The sequence below is a fragment of the Pygocentrus nattereri genome, chromosome 25 (genome assembly GCF_015220715.1).
Source record: "Pygocentrus nattereri isolate fPygNat1 chromosome 25, fPygNat1.pri, whole genome shotgun sequence".
Lineage (NCBI taxonomy): Eukaryota > Metazoa > Chordata > Actinopteri > Characiformes > Serrasalmidae > Pygocentrus > Pygocentrus nattereri.
This window is the reverse complement of record NC_051235.1, coordinates 9174948-9194478: the sequence shown is the minus strand read 5'-3', so window position 1 is coordinate 9194478 and position 19531 is coordinate 9174948. Positions and strand designations below refer to the sequence as shown.

At 40.1% G+C, this 19531-nt stretch overlaps 1 protein-coding gene across 1 annotated transcript in view; it reads right to left on the bottom strand.

The window, feature by feature from the left end:
- Positions 1-2908: 2908 nt before the first annotated feature.
- Positions 2909-19531, bottom strand: part of pth2rb (parathyroid hormone 2 receptor b) — a 99893-nt gene continuing 83270 nt past the window's right edge. Inside the window, exons 11-13 of the mRNA XM_017694586.2 lie at positions 15117-15255; positions 12084-12125; positions 2909-4749 (exon numbers count right to left, since the gene is read on the bottom strand). Of these exons, the coding sequence (XP_017550075.2) occupies positions 4144-4749; positions 12084-12125; positions 15117-15255 (787 nt within the window). The 3' untranslated portion in view covers positions 2909-4143. The remainder of the gene's footprint in view (positions 4750-12083; positions 12126-15116; positions 15256-19531) is intronic.

Sequence of the window (19531 nt, the reverse complement as noted above, 5' to 3'; positions counted from 1 at the left end):
TATCAAGAGCACGTTGACAGTATGAGACAGCTTTTGCTGGATTATGAATTGCATCATATGTTATATAGCAACAACTCATGACACCCTGTCTGTGTAGTTGTGTGAAGTATGTTTCTGGCCTAATTCCTCTGTGTAAGTGTCTGTCAAATGCATATGTAAATACCACAAAATAAATTGACAGTAATTGCAGCTACATTTTATTTTTCAAGTAACAAATGGAATGAAGATGTGTGGCATATTCAAATTAGGTTCATACAACCTTTTTTTTTCAGAGATTTGCTGAGTGTTGTGAACTGTTCACTGAGGAACACTCTGGCTAAATGCCAAATGCTTTTATAGCATTGCTATAATTGTCACAAACATGCCTACTTGCCTTTTGTGTTGCCACAGTACTTTCAAAAGTGTGATTTATACTCAAAAAAGCCAGAGAGCTAATGTTACTGCTGGGAAAGCATCATGTCTACACATTTATAAGCCTCTATATAAATGGCTATGCTAGCAGTTAGGATTTCTTTATCACTGTGGGGAAGATTCCCAATGGTTGCATGGTGTATTTGTGTAATGCATGCTGTGTATGGCAGTGAGAGAACGCTGAAAAATGAAAACAAAATCGTGTCAAACTGATGATGCTGAAGGATACATTGCTGAACAACATAATAGGACATAACATGACATATATTAAACGGCCTGAATGCCCCTTTAAGGTGGCTAACACATAGAATATCAAAAACAAAATCTAATGTAATATTTAGAATAAGCCAACTATAATCATCCACATTCAAGACATTCAGTGATAGAAAAATAGTGTCAATTACATTCTGTACATTTGATACCAGTTCACATTAATTCACTACCAGCCACCTACTGACACTCAAAATGAAAACAATCATTAACACATGAAGCATTTAACACCAACTGTTTCACTGCTCGTAGTGACTAATGAAAAGCAGCCTTATTTACATGTTTACATCTCATGGAGTCCATCTGCAAGCTGGTGCAAATTTCCGCAGCAAAGTTGTTTATATCATTTTTTCTTTAATATCCTCAGATTTTTATTGTGCAGCTTTACACTAAAAAAGTAGAGACCTGAGTCCACATCAAGGATCGGTTCTGGGAATTGGAGTGGGGGGTCGGGGGGGGGGGGGGGGGGGGGGGGGGGTTGTCTGGTGGTCATCACAGGTTTGTTTTCACACAGGACAATTTCTTCCAAACTGTAGCTTCAACATGATTCTTCAAGGGTCCTTTCCTAAAGGGCATTAGTAACATTTCATACTTAAATTGTTCTTTGCATGGTGAAATGTTTCTACAGAGTGATTGTGTTTTAGATGCTTATATATAGAGAACCTTTTTCAAAACAGCCATTTTATAAAGATGTCGCTTAAAACATTCAAACCATAACAAGCAGTGCTTATGTTTGGGTGCTTGGCCTGCCACAATTACTACATAATCACCGTGATTTCCACAGCTTTTGGCTTTTACAATCATGTCACAGTTCAATCATGAACTGGTTGCATTTTCATCAGTTAGTTGTATATTGTGAACAAATGAAACAGCCGATAAACTAATAATCACAATTATTTACATGGCTATTAATTGTGTGAAAGGTTCATGATCATGGTAGACCTATGTGAGGCATATCCTCATGCAAGAGCACTTGTGAATGACTAGCCTTTCTCTTTTAAGATTTTTAGCCTGGCAGGCTGTCACAAGATGTGTGTCATGTTTGTAATGCTCTGAGTGCTCTATATTTACTGAAACAAAACTGCAGTTAATTGAGATATTATGCATTTACTTATATGATATTATTCATGTTACAAAACCCTTAGTTTCAGTTTAGGGTTAGGTTCTGTACTGGACTCAAAACCATCATTCATGCTTGATGTACTGAAGTCCTGGTGCGAACAGCCTCCCCTCCAAGAAATATAAGCCCTAGTGTGAAAATGCTCTTAGTGGTAAGAAAATCAGTGACTTGGCACAGTGGAAGTCTTTGAAATGCCTCTGAATGTCTGAAACCTTCCAATTTGACAACTGGCAGTTCTGTTGGTCTGTTAAGTTTCATGAATTTCTGTGGTTGTAAGTGAATCACTGTGCAGTCTTGGAGCAGCTGGAATTTTTCTTATCCAAAAAAAAAAGCTGCACTTTGCTGTGCAAAAGTCTTAAGCAGCTAAGCAATTGTTTAAAACCATTATCTTGGCAATAAGTGTGCACATGCTTGGGAAACACCATCTAATCATTAAAACAGATGCAAAAAGAATTGTTTATGATATCTTGTGAGCGAGTTTGGAGAACAAAGTTTGGTTCCAGATTTCTCCTTGTTGCCCTCAGCCATCACATAGATTTGTTAAATGCCACCACCAGCTCATAATAAAGTAACATAATGAAGTATTGGGTAACACTTTATTTGAAGGCTACCTACATAAGGACTTCATGACGCATTCATAAGCACTGAATAATGTGTTTATGAAGCACTACTTGAACATTTATTAAGTGCTTATGTCGGTTCTCGCGACCTGACATAAGATGTTTTACATTACATAGATGACATTGTACTGACATAATAAGAATAAACATTGAACATATTTACAGCACTAAACATATTTAAAACACTATACATAACTATATATGTCAGCATTCCTAAGATCATTGTATTAATATCAGGTGAAATATGCCTGGAAACCACCCCCTCTTCGCTCCATGGCATGGATAAGATGATTGATGAGATTATGTATAGTGTTTTAAATATGTTTAGTGCTGTAAATATGTTCAACGTTTATTCATATTATGTCAGTACAATGTCATTTATTTCATAAAACATCTTATGTCAGGTTGCGAGAACCGACATAAGCACTTAATAAATGTTTAAGTAGTGCTTCATAAACACATTATTTAGTGATTATGAATGCGTCATAAAGCCCTTATGTAGGTAGCCTTCAAATAAAGTGTTACCAAGTATTGCATGCATATACATGCACACCAACAATATGATCATTATTGGATTTTGGCAGTTATCTAATTATTCAAGCAGTCATGTAAATAGCATAGAGATTTCTTGAGCTGGATCAAGCCCGTTACTACATTTCTAGAAACCTGAAAAAAAGAGCTGAATTTTAGCTCAGTAATCTGCTTTTTCAGTGCAATCAGACCCTTATTCAGATTTTTTTTCCCCATTTTTCTTAGTCTGTGAAAGTGCGAAAACAGAGCACTGCACACTCATGAGATGGCAACAAAACATCTTTTAAATGGTGTATATTCCTATTTTCTGGTGCAGTGACTTTAAAGAAAAGTATTTAAAGAAATGGCATTTGAATTTGTTATGTTTATGTCGCTGTGAGTTTATTGGCTGGTTACACAGCAGAAATCCAATTACTGCCTGACTCATTTAGACCCTGAGCTTCTCCATCATCTCATTACCTAAGTGCATCCAAACACATTGGCAAAGTCTGATTTCCTGCAGTTGTCAGATTATGAACTGTGCTTTCTCAAAAACTCTCCTCACTACTTATTGTGCCATTTGTACTTATTCTCAAATTAGTGTTTTAAATGCTTTGTTACCAGGACTTGCACTCACAGAGCTTCTCAAAGTAGCAGTGTTGATGTAGGATCAGATTCATCTATAATTTACTATGACTTTAGGGACAGGAATAGATCCTATATCATTAATTCTAGATTATAAATACTGGCTCAGATAAACAGCTTTTTAATCTAATGTTCTTAGGTACCTAAAACTTTTGCATGGTACTGCATATTTGAGACCTCCTAGACTGAAACTCTGAGACCCTCTCAGACACACTGTAATGGACAGGTCATCTGTGCTGTAATTTCTTGAAAGAATGACTACTTTGTAAAATAAAGACTACACACTGCAGTAGAGAAATGGAACGGGAAAGATAACCATGCCTGACCATGCTGTGATCCACTTTGTGGTGGTCCTGACCACTGAAGAACAGACAAAGACAAAGTCCTATATGGTAGTGGAGCTGATAAAATGGTCAATGTGTGTAGATACAAGGGTGTGTGCTTAATGAAGTGTATGTTTTTCTTTTCAAACTAACACTGCGGTGAAAAAAAAGAAAAAAAAAAACATCAGACAGTTTATGAAGAATTAGGTTTTGTGCGGATGTTGCGACATCTTCAGGATTTGTCCTACAGCTCCTCTTCTTCCTCCTCTTGATCAAGACAGCTGTACCTCACGGCCACAGAGTCCTTTGGTTTGACGTCAGTTGCATTTTCTCTGAAAGTGACATCAAGTTTCCTGTTCTCTCTGAACGCTGCAGTGTTCATGTGCCCTGCATCTGCTCCGAGTGTGAGGTCATCAGCAGGCTTGGCAGTGTCTCCAAAGGCATCCTCCTCACTTTCTCTCAGTGTGATGTCATTGCCAGTCTCTCTGAGTGTGATGTCATCCACACGTTTGGCCTCCTCCTCATTTTCCTCAGGGATGGATGGCGGCAGGCTCTCCACGTCTGAGCTGCTGAATACATAGCCGGGCAGCACCACGTGGGCATGTGTGTGGGAGAGTGTGGCATGCGAGACTGAGGTGCGGGTGCTGCTAATCCGGCTGGACGAGTGATAGACTCGGCTGGACAGCAGGATGGCACCACGGGCGGCAGCCGGCAGCTGGGAGTGGACACTGGTGCCACTGTTCAAGCTGGTCAGCACTGACCCATAGCGGTAGTTGGCCAGCACAAATGGGCCCTTCCAGTCGAATGCTAGTGTCCAGCGCAGCCACATCTTCCGCATCTCTGTCTGCACCTGGTGGAGAGAGGAGGGAAAGAGGGCAATGTGAGATACGTTACATCATCATCATCATCATCATCATCATCATAACTTTCCCATCAAGAATGCTTTACAATCAAAGAACATCAACACATTAACAACAACACATTAAACAAAAGGCAATACAGGTAAACATTCAAGTATAAACAGAACAACGAAATTACAGTGAAAACAACTTCGTCTTTAACAGAGATTTGAATGAAGACCAAGAGGTTGCATCCTGAATAGACTGTGGGAGAGTATTCCATAACTTGGGAGCTGCTACATTAAATGATCAACCACCCATAGAAGTCAATTTAAATCTAGGAACATGAAGGAGGCCTAGATTTTGCGATCTCAAAGTACGGGATGGGACATATAGTACTGAATACGGAATGTAATGGGCAACCAGTGAAGACCCTGAAAGACAGCGTCATTCTTTTTTGAAAAGTTGACTATCCTAGCAGCGTCATTTTGAACATACTGTAACTTGGTGAGCGTTTTGACAGAGAGGCCAGAAAAGAGAACATTGCTGTAGTCCAGTCGTGACGTCACTAACGCATGCACAAGCGTTTCTACATTGGCATGACTGAGAAATGATCGAAGACGGGAAATATTGCGAAAGATGGAAAAATGCTGTCTTAACAACGGAATTGATGTGGATGTCAAAAGAAAGTGTAGGGTCAAAGATAACTCCGAGGTTGTGGACGTGGGGAGAAGGTGTTACTAGAATCCCATCAATATTGATGCCAAGGACAGATGAGCTGGATATCAGTGACTTAGAGCCAATTAAAAGCAACTCAGTTTTGCTAGCATTCAGTTTTAAAAAGTACAAACTCATCCATGACTTTAAGTCATGGATACAAGTACTTCTGTAATCGTACTCTCTAATAAGAAGCTTTTAAAATCAAATGCACTTATTTATTCTGTATGATTTCTCATTTTATGAAGCTACTTTTATATATTTAATATACATGTATTGAACACATTTTAGGACTTCTTAACATCTGACCAGTGACAACAGATGAAAATTACTCTGGCTCATTTACAGCTCTGTTGATACTGATTATTAAAAGGGCCCATATCCTATATTTGTCTTGAATTTTATGTTTTACCTTGAGTTTTTTCCTTGAGGGTTACTTATAGCTATAACTATATCATTATAATTCATTTAAAGGCTGAAAAACTTTGTATAACTTCAGCATGAGTGGGTGGGACTAAACTGCTGTAGGCAGAATATGCAGATGTATATAAATGGGTCGTTTTCTGTGACAAACTTTTATTTCCAAAAGTGATTTTTTATTTTCCAAGGTGTGTGAAATGCAATGGCCACCTTCTCTGACAAATAAATCAATTAATTAAATAAATAAAATGTCATTTTAGCAGCTCTTTCACCCTTTAAGCCTAAAACCTTAAAGCTCATGTTCTATTACATAGCCTTAATCTCATTTTTATACAAGAACTAGTGTTGACACAGTCAGATTGTTGTACCTGTTCTGTCGATGGTAACAGCACACTTTTCACAATAACTGTATCATTCTGCTTAGCGCTGGTTGCTAAGTATGACTCGCTGCATATAAAAACAGAAAATGGATACATTCTAACTTAAGGAAGATAATATTGATCTATTCAGGTGAACGTGACAGCAGGTCTATGCCAAATTCAGCAGACAAAATGGGCTGTGAGGTGCTTTACAGACTGATTGGAACAAAATGACATTCAGGTTACATTTACAGCATTTGGCTGACACTCTTATCCAGAGCGACTTACGATTTGGTCATTTTTACACAGGTAGGCCAAGGTGGTGTTAGGAGTCTTGCCCAGGAACCCTTATTGGTATAGTGTAGGGTGCTTGCCCTGGTGGGGGATTGAACCCCAGTCTACAGCGTAGAAGGCAAAGGTGTTAACCACTACACTAACCAACCAGGTTAATCAAGCAAATATTGAAAAAGCTGAGCTGAACCTGATATTGCAACACTTATGTCTCTACTGTAACACAAAATAATACGAAGTAACTGACAATATTAAAGCACTAATACAATGTTCAGGGCTTCTTTGCTTTACTGTTTTCTTTATTTTGCAGAACTGATGTATAAAAGCAAGATGCACATGATTGTTGCAAATAACATCAGGGCTGTGAAGTTAGTAGAAATACATTTTTTGTATTCTGTAGCTTAATTTGCTAAAGTAAGCCAGTGTTGAGGGGAGGGTAATGAGTCAACAGTGAGGTTGGCAACCAAAATATTAAGAAGAGCAATTTTGTCATTTCAAGAAAAATCAAACTCAAAATTTCACGTCCATTTTATTGAAGTAATGTTTTACTATCTTGGCTGTAAATATGTGTCAGTATAAACTAATGCCCTAGTATAGGCTAAAAATATTAACGAAAAACACAGACTTACTTTACTCTGCTTTAAGCTTTAGCTCAGCTATAGCTGCCTTTCTCACATCTCCAGCAGGAACCTTTTCCACAAGAGTAGAATAATTTCTTGTACAATGTCACTGAACTTTACATTTTTTTTATATGACTTTTTAATTTTTCTGTTCCACCTTACATGGTGCCTGAGGCGCCATAATGTAACTGCTGCACCATGTAAGGTGGAATGGGAATATTCAAAAAAGAAGCTGTGAATGAGAAGCTTCATGACTTTTTGGTGTTTGACAGTTTCTCGCTGCAGATTAAGCTTATCAGGAAACCAGCTGGAGTGATCTAAATAAGTCCATTCATTTCCAAATGATCAATGTTTGCCTTATCTTAAATTTCTTTCTTTGCCTTTTTGTCAGCCACTAGCTAGGTGAGATTGTTGTCTGCATTGCTGCAGGCCCAGCAGTCTGTACGCTGATCTTCAGGGTCAAATGGTGAATTAGTAGTTATACATTAACTTCCCACATTTAAGACCATTTATTGATAAAACTGTGTTTGAACAATCAGCAGAAATTTATTTTACTGCAAATGAGGATTTTTTGTTTTTACCTAAAAATCTAATTCTGGCAGGGCAATAAAAGAGCCACATGTGGCTCCAGAGCTGCATGTTGCCAACCCCTGGCTTAGGTAGATAGTAAAATAGATAAAGGTTATAAGTAATTACTCATGTTACTCATGTAAATACATTCATATGCAACGGTTTGGAACACCCATATTTTGTTGAATTTCTATGTAAAAATAAGTTAACACATCCTCTACAGTGGACAGACTTAAATGTACAACTTTTCAGCAAATTTTAGTGCACAATTTGCGGAGTTTAACGCAGTCGTAAAAAAAAAAAATCTATAATATACATTGTGCCAAACTTTTGCACAGGTCAAATTTTATGTCTTTTTCCAATGTTAAATGCAGCAAACACTTAATAATTTTACTTGTATTCAAATGAACATGTGATGGTCATTATAGTAACAGTAGCTTTACTTAAAGCATGATTTTCAGTTCTCTTTCGTCTCTGACCAAGCCCTTCATAAGCTGGGACAGGTGAGTAATGAGCAGAGAACACAATGATGTGTAGAACATTGAATCCCAAATACCAGATTTGGAAATTTGGCTGATTTATCTCAAATACACCGTAGACCATTTCACATTCAGAAATGTCAAGTTAAAGTGCATGACCTTCAAACCTATATTAATATTTAAGATCTCCTACCACAGACACTCTATGGCATTGAACTTCATACTGAAAGCATCCATTGACAATTCAATCCAATGCCTTTGAGTAGTGCACAGCATTAACTCAGATAACACTTAATCTACCATTCAAATGCTTCCTCCATCAAGGGCCATCATCGCATATTGTGAAAGAGAGTGTTGGTATTTCGCTCTTATCCTCTCAGAGTAAAAGGCACTGGGAGATTTTGTAAAACTACCAAGCAGTGCAAAAGGTGAGGCCACAAACAGGATTCAAGCTGGCATTTGACACATGGCCACACTTTATTCAAATGTTGCTACCTTTGTTAAACTTTTCAGACCACCATTAAGGCTTTTCTGCTCCTGCATATCTTGCATTGCTCATAATATGGGGCAGTTGTGGGCTGGAGGTTAGGGATCCAGCCTTGTGACCGGAAGGTCGCCGGTTCGATCCCCAGAGCCGACAGCACATGACTGAGGTGTCCTTGAGCAAGACACCTAACCCCCAACTGGATTGGGCTGCCCACCGCTCTGGGCAAATGTGCTCACTGCCCCCTAGTGTGTGTGTGTGTGTGTGTGTGTGTGTGTGTGTGTGTGTGTGTGTGCACGCACTATGTGGTGTTTCCCTTCACAGATGGGATAAATGCGGAGATGAAATTTCCCCGTAGTGGGACTAATAAGGGTCTCCTAATCTTAATACACTCTTTGTTGGAGTGTAAACACTACAATTCCTGTTGAAGTAAAGGTACTGCTACTACTGAAGTGCTAATTCACTTGAATACAAAAGCATAATAAGAGAGAGTTGCATGTTGAGAAAGATTTGATTATTTTTACAAACGCTGAACTGCTAAGAAAAACAGGAGACAAATGCAAAATCTTTTTCTTATGACTTCAATTTTGTTTTGTGAATATATGCTCATACTACGTTTAATGCCTGCAACATGTGCCAAAAAAGTTGCAACAGATGCATTTTCACCATTGTGTTATATCACTTTTGCTTTTAACAACACTTAGTAATTGATCAGGGACTGAAGACACAAACCAATCCAAATTTGAAAGTGTAATTTTCATGTTGTACAAGGAGTGGCATCTCTGGCACAGAAAGCCTGGTGGGGCAGCAGCCCGACTCATCAATGTACCTACATACAAACCTAATCCAAACACAAATGTATTCCATCAATTTACACATTAACGTTAGTGGAAGTGGAGACAGGAATAAATGTGATATGATAATATTAGATCTCACAAAACCTGACTGTACAGTATTGCATTACAAATCCAAAGTTATCTAGGAGAGTACGATCATTGTGGTCTGTAACGACATATCCAAACAGGACATCAGAGCTGGGAACACGTTGATTTCTGGGCATTAGGAATAACACGCCATGTGTTAATGCAGAACAAGTCACTAGTGACGTTCACTGCTCGAAAAAAAAAAAGATGCATGATGAATGGGCAAACTTGTCAAAAACTTTATTGTAAAACAGCAAGGGAAGGCAAGGAAAGCAGAAGAGTGGTTTCTGGCTACACTCGCGGTTAGCCATGGTTTTCTCTTGAGCCTCTCTGGATTGAAGGAGCAGTTTTTGTCTTTTGCAGACTGAATGATGTTGAAATCCTCTGGCTGGTGTGGTCTCAGGGAAACAGGGCTAAGCGGCTGCACTGCTTCTATATCACTGCTAAATATCATTAGAAAGTGCAGTTTAGTGAAGGTTGTAATTGTAGTTTATTGTCTTCTTTCATTTCACCACCAAACTGCCCAAACTGCAGCTGCACTGATGAATCTGTGGGCTGTTTGCTGTGAAGAGGAGCCACAGTGTCTTCCTAAAGCCAGCAAATCAAAATCAGACCTGATGAGCATCTCTGCCCATTATCACATCAAAACCCCTTCAGACAGTCTCAGCAAGCTGTTAGCACCATGTATCTGCTACACAAACAAACAAACAAATAAATGTGTGTTCAATTAAAAAGAATTCATGAGCACGACTAAAAGAAAATGAGACAATGAATTCGACAATTGTGATCAAGGGAAAATGCTTGCCCACGAAGTAAAGAAAATGTGTGCACAATTGAAATAAAATGAGAGAAAGAAATTCTTAATAAAAGAAAACATGCATACGAGCTGCAAAATGTTCACTGACATTATTATTATATATATTTTTTTAACCTGCATACCCTCTGAGGCTCTGTACAGAAGAGAGGTCAGGTATACTCTTAAAGGCTTAGTCTTAAAGGCACAGTAACAAAATAGCTTGAATAGATAAAGGGATGATAAAGTGGTCAATTAAACTGAATAAAACCCAACATTACAAGTGGAAAATGAAAAACAAGGAAAACACTCTGTATAATGACAGGAACATTTACATTTACATTTACAGCATTTAGCATCTTATCCAGAGCGACTTACAAGAAGTGCTTTGTCAATCTAGAGAAAGTATCTTTGCTAGTTACCAATAGCTTAGAGAAAAAGACAGTCCTGAGCTCAGATACTGCTAGAAACAATTGTCACTGCAGACACCAAGAGAAAAAGAACCAGAGTTGAACGCAGAACTCTGTGCCATTCAAAGCAATACAATAACAATAAGATACAATACAATATAATAAACTACAATACAGAGTGCAGTACAATAAATAAGTGCAGCTTATAGTTCAGTGCTCATTTAAGTGCTGTGTAAAGAGACGTGTCTTCAGTCTGAGTTTGAAGACAGCAAGAGACTCTGCTGTTCGGACAGCCAGTGGGAGTTCATTCCACCACCTGGGCGCCAGTACAGAGAACATTCTACATCTAATATCTCTCACATAAATAACAGAGAGGCAGTGATGTTCCATTTCAGCTACCTGGCCTCAAACATTTAACCTTGTTAACAAAAGCTACGAGGGCCACTTTGTTAACATCTTGAGTTCATTATGCAAGAATTGGGTGGGATTCTCCTTTAAAACGGAACTGATCTCAGATGTCCAGTTGTGGATTTGTAGTGAGTTTCAAATGAGTTGCAGGACACTTTACCTACGGGCTAATCAGTTTCATGTAGGTTTTAAGCAAATAAAGTTGCATGGAGGTTTCGCCATGTAAAGTCAGCCTTAGTGTCTCCTTGAAGAGGAACATAGTGTCAGTGACTCCTCTAAGAACAGCTGTTGGTGGGAGGACACTGTAACTCATTGCTTTTGATAGTGGAAGGACAGAAGAGTTAAGGTTGATGTTGAATACATGAAAAAAAAATACTCTGAGAACACCAGCAGCTTCTGTGTTTGATAAGTCTTATCTTCCTATCTAGATCTTCTGTTTAGGATCTTCATCCTGCTGTAGAATGAACTGAAGAGTGGACATATTAATGCTAACACGTGCTATGTGCGCTGGAAATTGAATAATTCCAGCAAACATAGAATTCTAAGAAATCAATTCACTCAGCTTTTCATTGCTCTTCTTAAATGTGGCACTACTATTTTGCCGGTATGTTTTATAACTTGTTCACCAACCTCAGAAAGACTAAATATCGTGATACATATTATGCATCATGAAAAAAGTATCATGATGCGATGTTTGTCATATTCCATATTTTCATTAGGTGGGATGGCTGCCACTACCCCTCAAATAAAAACGATGCTTATGAAAGAGCATTATGGTGGAAAAAACTGTCAAGTCAGTTCTGTAAACAGACAAACACACACACACACACACACAAACACACACGTAGAGCTGAAGGCTGACCTCACTCACCTCTCCATTGCAGAAGCAGTAGATGATGGACACGAAAAAGCCCTTAGACAGAGCAAAAAGAGCTGGTGAGTGGCAATAGAGCAGAGAGGCTCTTTCATGACTCACACATACACCAAACACTCACTCATCACTCATGCAAACAGAATACAAGCCATGACCTTTCCCGAATTGAGCTAATACAAAGACAAAGTGTATGTAGGTGTGTGTGTGTGTGTGTGTGTGTGTGTGTGTGTGTGTGTGTATGTGCGCATGTGTGTGTAGGCACATTAATTTATACACAGTAGTGAGTAAGCTGAGTTTCTTTTACCACAATAAAGGATAAAATTACTAAGTATTAAGTATAACTTGTTTAATTGAAATATATACACTACCTGTTGCACTGACAATTGACGTGTGGAAATTTGGATGGTCCACTGTAGATTCTTTGTAAATGTTCCGTATATATTTAAGTAACATTCAACTGAATAATCATTAAATGTCACTGAACTTGACGTTGAATGTAACTAAGATGGTTCACTATAGATGCTTTGTAAATGCTCAGTCCGCCTTTCAATAACAGTCAACTAAATTCAACTGAACTTGAAGTTCAGTATGAAAGAGCGTATTAAATCTATCCCTAACCATAAACCTAACCCTCACCTTAACCTCAAGGCAAAACCTACATCTACTCCTAACCCTAACCCTAACCATAATGTTGTTGATAATCAACTGAGGATCACCAGAAAGTTTGTTAATGATTTAAGTAGCTGTAGAGCATCTATAGGGGACCATCCAAATAAAGTGTGGCCAGAAATTCGAAGGAAGTCCTGCCTTTAATTGTTGGTAGACCTGTGAAGTGAAACTTCCAGGACAGATTACCTCACAGCATCTGTAACACTTGTACAAATTCATATCCAAAATAAGTTTGGACAGTAAAAAAAATGCAAGAAAAAAACTGCATTGATTTGTAAAATCCTTTTGACCTGTATTCATTTGAAGACAGAAAAAAGACAAGATAATTAATTGTTTCAACTAATCAACTTGATTGTTTGGGTTGGCCTGTAACTTGTTTGGGATTGTTTATAGGGGTTTGTTTACCACTGTGTTACATCACCTTTCCTTTTAACAACATTCAGTTATCATTTGGGAACTGAGGACACCAACTATTGTAGTTGTGAAGGTCAATGTAATACATCAGCTGCTTGACAGTTCAGGGTCTGCGTTGACATATAATGAATAATAATAATAAACAAATAAATAAATCATAATAAACATATAACATTGCTTTATAATGCGCCACACATTTTCAATCAGAGGCATGTCTCAACTGCAGGCAGGCCAATCTAGCACCTTTATTCTCTTACTATGAAGTGACGCTGTTGCAACACGAGCTGGTTCTTAAACTTTGCATTGGTATCAATCTGGATTGACCTTTTCCTCTTTGGTCCAGAGAACACAATGGCCAAAAACAATCTGAAAGTTGCACTCAGACCACAGCACACCATTCTACTTTGCGTCAGTTAATCTCAGATGAGCTTAAGCCCAGAGAAGTCAGCGGTGTTTCTGGATGTTGTTCATATATAGCTATATAGATACATAGCTCTATAGTAGAATCTTAAAGCACATTTCTAGTTGCAGCAACAGCCTGTTTACTGACAAGGGTTTTCTGAAGCTATGTAGTTATATTCTTTACCGAAGCATGTTGGTTTTTAAAGAGGGAGCGAAGATTATGGGAATTTAATATTGGTTTTTGTCCTTGCTATTTACACATTCTTATTTTTTAGACTCTGAATCATTTTGTGAAATTCCCATATTCCCATATAAATTCCTTGCAGTCACGCACTGAAAAAACGTTTCGAACTGTTGGATCATTTGCTCACACAGTTCTCAGTCCTTTTACACCTAATCATGGAAGCATCAACTGTTACCTATTCACTTGTGTTTTTTGATCATTCCCAGTCTTACATTTCACCTGTCCTAATGTTTTTGGAATCTGTTTTATGCATTTAATTTAGAATGACCAAATGAAACTTCTCTTCTCTGGGCCGTTTTCCATTAAATACTTGTAAAATTTTACAAATCACTGCTTTCCTTCGTTTATTTGCATTTTAGTTACTGTCACAAATTTTCTGGAATTGGGTTTGCACACAGAGGAGTACATGACAAAAACACTATTACCTATGCATCTATCAGTGTGGTGTGTAGAACACACCTTCTTAGGTGTGTAGAAAATGAACATCATTTGAAAATAATAATGTGCTCTTATTTTGTGCATCTGGACAAATTCTGTTTAGTGTGATGCAGTTTCTCTTCAGGTAGAATTGGATTTTCCCCAATGTTCTGCAAAGCATGTGCAACCCAGCACTTGTCGGAGTAGCATGGATAAGTTAATTGGATGATTTGTAAGAAGCTCACGTCACATTACAAAGTAAATAAGGATCAGGAGCAAAAGATTACTCTTACAGCTTATTCCTCAATGTAGGGATGGTAAACCCTATTCCAGGAGATCTAATGCCAAGTTTCAAACTTAATCCAGAATGTTTTAAAGGGAACGCCAACAGTTAAATTGTGGAAGACACAATGTGATATACCTGTCCAGTACTATAAAAAAATATGCTTTGATCATTATTAGAAATAGACAAAATTTTGTTGTAGCATGAAATGGCTTCTTGGTCCACTGAGTAAAGAGCAGCAAGATAAAGATCTAATGCATCTTCAGAAAGTCAAATATATTATTAATAATTTCCAACTTCAGCCAGAGTTTGACATTTTTGACTGTTATATATCCAGACCAACCATAAGAGATCATCACAGTGGAACACTGGTGACCTACTAGTGGGGGATTTTGCCTATTTGTCATAAACAAAACACTTTTGTTTGGTTAATACAAAATATTTTCATAGTATGGAACATTCACAATATTTTAAGGCATTCAAGTCCTAACAAGGCTTACTTTACCAGTGCCTAATCTAATAACGATCAGATAAAGCTAAAGACAATTACACAATGATGGTGTGCTGTGGACAGTGTGTTTGTGTAGGGATGTGTATTTACCTGAAAAGAGTTGAAGAAGAGCTCACAGTACATGCGCAACTCCCAGCCCAGGCCAGTGAATGTGTGTGGCATCCCTACAAATACAATATAGTGCACTCCAAACACCAGCACCAACACCAGCGTGGATTTAGCCAACTTCCTGCCCAGTGAGAGAGAGAGAGAGAGAGAGAGAGAGAGAGAGAGAGAGAGATGTTTTTAGTGGGGGGATTAGCATATCGTCGCTGTCCAATAAAAACATGTATCTCCATTTTTTTGCCATTTTTACTTTTCTGCATCATTTGAGCTCAGCAGTGGTCCTTTACATTGCGTGAGAATTTCATGATGATTGGACAAATAGAAATGCTCCAAAATTGGTTAGACTAAAAACTTTTTTTTTTTTTTTTTTAATAATAAAAAAAAAGAGAGAAAAAACAAATAAAATAAGTAAATAAACAGACAACTAAATAAAAATAAATAGATAAATAAGTAAGTTAAAAAAAAAAAAAAAAGGGAGGGGAAAAAAACAATTATACAGATATACATACATATACATATTCACATATACATATACATATATATACCCAGACATAATTCTACTATTTGCTGCTACATACATACACATGTTTACATATCTATACATATGCCTCTATACATATACACCCACCCACCACACACAATTCTACTGTTTGCAGCAATGTGTATATGTGTGTATATGCGTTCACGTGTCATGTGTCATGGAATGTGCTCAGCAATGAGGGCAAGAAGCCGCAACCATGCCCCCGTGGTCCAGAGACAGATAGGGAAGGACCCGGGGGACCCGGACCATCCACAGCCCATTAGGAACTCAGGAGACCTGAGGCCACATGCTCCGACGGCCACCGCGTGCACGCCCCAGAGGACGAAGAATGGAGGCCCCAGACAGAGCGCCCACAGACAAAGGGCAAGTGACCGGAGAGCCAGAGGCAATGAGCAGCCCACCCCCCCGGCAGGCCAACATCCCCAGCATGAGCTGAGCATGCGGCCCCCGAGGGCCCAGGCGCCCGAGACCGGCCGACCCCCGGCAGGACACCCCCCCCAACCCCCCCCCCCCCAATGCCAGAAAGGCCCAAACCACCCTCAGGACACAACCGCCAAGGGAGCAGGGCAGGGACCACGCCAAGATGTCCAGTCATGCACCCAGGGACCCACAGGGCACCCATACCCCGGGGGGGGGGCGGAGTCGGCAAGCAGCGGGGAGCGGTGGGGAGGGGTAACTCCTGCCCACCACCATGTACCACAGATGTCCAGGCTCAGCAAGTCATAGACCCAGGCCCAGCTGTCCACACACACATGTTCACATGCACCCACACACACCCACACCCACACCCACACTCGCACACACCAGTCACCCACTCATGCATACACACGGAACATACATGGACTCACAGTATCGGCGGGCGGACACCAGCACGGGTCAGCGGTAACCCAGGGAGGCAGCCACCCCGGCCCTGAATGACCGGCCGGTCTCCCCACCAGGCAGGGTGCACCAAACCGGGGTGTGAGAGGACCTGCCCACCCCCCCCCACACACTCAATATGTGTGTGAAATGAAAAGAATGTGTGTGAGCTACAGTGCAATTAAAATTGGAGGGACAGAGGCAATGTAGTACTGAATAACAGCACACTGCCACGCTGCCCCCCAAGGCCCTCAATGTCTAATGTGTAAATAAAATTGAGGGGCAGGTAGCAGTGAGCAGATAAGTGAGGTCACATCAGCAGCGCCACCCACCATCCACTGAGTGACACCTGCCCCCCAAAGCCCTGTGTGTACTGTACTGTGTCATGAAATGTGTCATTGTAAGGGGGGAAAAAAGGGGAGGAGTGGGACATCACGCATCACAGCGAGCAGAGCCAGGTAGGTGGCCCTACTCACTGTAGCATGGGCCCCCCTCCCCCAGAACCCCCATGTGTAGTGTGATGTTTGACTGAGTGGGAGGAGGGGAAGGGTCAGGATAAGAAAGACCGAGAGGCAGAGAACTACCCCTCGGAGGAAGAGAGCCAGCTGGCGCTAGCTCACTAGGCACCCCGGTTTCCTACACCCGGCCGCGGCGCAGGGAAGGCCGGCCCTGGGCCCGAAGCGGCCACGACCCCAGGACACCACCGCGCTCCAGGCCGGCGCCCGCCCACACAGCTGACACAGCACAAAACATACACACCCACACGCACACAAGAGACAACAATTATCACACATACACATACTCACGATTACAATACACATACTCACAATTACAATACAAACACACACACATACATACCAACACAAACACACTCACCCGCACAAACTTCACACACACCCATATATACGCAAACACAGTGGTCCTGGGTCCAGAACCAACCAGCCCTATGTGGTTGTCCCCCTACTTGAGTGCCCCACCCCTCCTCCCGGGAGGCATCCAGAATCCTGGAATGCCAGACAGACACCCCGGCGCGCCCCAGACCCCCCACCACCCGGCGATGCGCCCAGGGGGGCACAGACCCCTCCAGCGCAGGGAGGAGCCCAAACGGGGGACGGGCGACCCCAGGCGCCAAGGCCCCAGATCCCACACCCCGGCCCACACAGAGGAGGCCAGCCCCCCGGACGGGGCCAGCACCCACCCCCACGGGTCCCCAGGTCCCCACCCCAAGACCGTGAGCGCACACATCCAGGCCCCCCACCATCAACAACAGGGCCCGCACACAGAAACCGCAGAGCATCAGCCCCCATCTCCAGTCCAAGAGCCATCAGACACCCAAATCCCCCAGCCCACCCCCAGCCACCTGCTGGGTACACCACAAGACAAGACTACAGCCGGTTACCCCCATCACGTGATGGAGCTGATCAGTGGGGACCAGAGGGATTCAAATGTAGTCAATTGATTTTTAGTGGTAGCAGACATTCTTTCCAGACTAATGTGGTCTAGAAGTAGGTTTCTGTAGTGAGTTATACATAAATCATTTTTTGATTTCCACTTCATGAGGATAGTTTTCTTGGCGATGCATAAGGCAGTAAGAACTATATGTGATATATTCGTTTCTATGTTTAATTCACTTATATCACCTAAAATGCACAGTTTTGGTGAGACTTGGATATCACAATGGAACCATGTGGATAAGTCTTCACATATTGTCTGCCAAAATCTCTGAACAGGCATGCAAGACCATATAGCATGCATATAATTTTCAATATAATTACCTGTACAGTTAGTGCATATATTTGTTTCTCTGAGGCCCATTTGGAACATTCTGTGCCCTGTATAATGTATTCTATGGAGAGTTTTGTATTGTATAAGTTGTAAATTTGGATTTTTAGTCATTTTAAAAGTATTTAGACATATCTGTGTCCAGAAATTTTCATCCGGGATGATGGAAAGATCTCTCTCCCATTTTGTAATTGGAAGGGATATTGAATCATTAATTTTTAATAATAATTTGTATATTTTTGATAACAGTTTAGGGGTATAGAGGTTTAGAAAGTCTGTTATCCACACAGGGATTTCTAGATTTAGATTACTTAGATTAAATCTTGCCTGTATGATGGACCTCAATTGGTGATATTCCAGAAATTTGCTACTGCTAATTTCATATTTTAAAATAAGATCTTCAAATGAAATAAAGGTCCCATCATGAATAACATGTTCTAAATTATTTATTCCTTTTTCTTGCCATTCTGAAAAATTCAGTACTGTCTTTTTCCGACATATATCGGGATTGTTCCAAATGGGTGTTAATTTACAAGGGATTAGTGAAGACTTAGCCATCTTTAAGAATTCCCACCAGGCTATCAGGGTGGTGCTTATTGTAAGGCTTTTAAAGCAATTGTAATGTTTAATGCTGGAGCTAATGAGAGGTAAGTCAGATATTTTCAATTTCCCACAGAGTGTTTGTTCCAGATCCAGCCATGGGCTGTCTGAACGGTTTGATTTCATCCACCTTGAAACATACTGTAGTCTATTGGCTAAAAAATAGTGATAAAAATTTGGTAGTTCTAGACCACCGCTGCATTTTAGCTTTTGTAAAGTCTTCAAGCTTATTCTAGATGTTTTACTTTTCCATAAAAATTTAGATATATTTGAGTCTAGCGACTTAAACCAAGCAATAGAAGGTTTATTAGGGATCATTAAGAACAGATAATTTACTTTAGGCAGAATCATCATTTTTATTGTGGCAACTCTCCCCATGAGAGATATAGGTAGAGAGTTTCAACGTGTGAGATCGTCCTCTATTGTTTTTAGTAGAGGAATATGGTTCAGTCGTACCAGATCTAACAGCCTGGGAGAAAAATTTATACCTAGATATCTAATGTTGCCCGACTGTAGTGATGTAGGTATGATGTTCTGAAATTTACAATTCAGAGGCAAAACTGTTGATTTACTCCAATTAATGGAGTAATCTGATACAGATGAGAACTTATCTATAAGT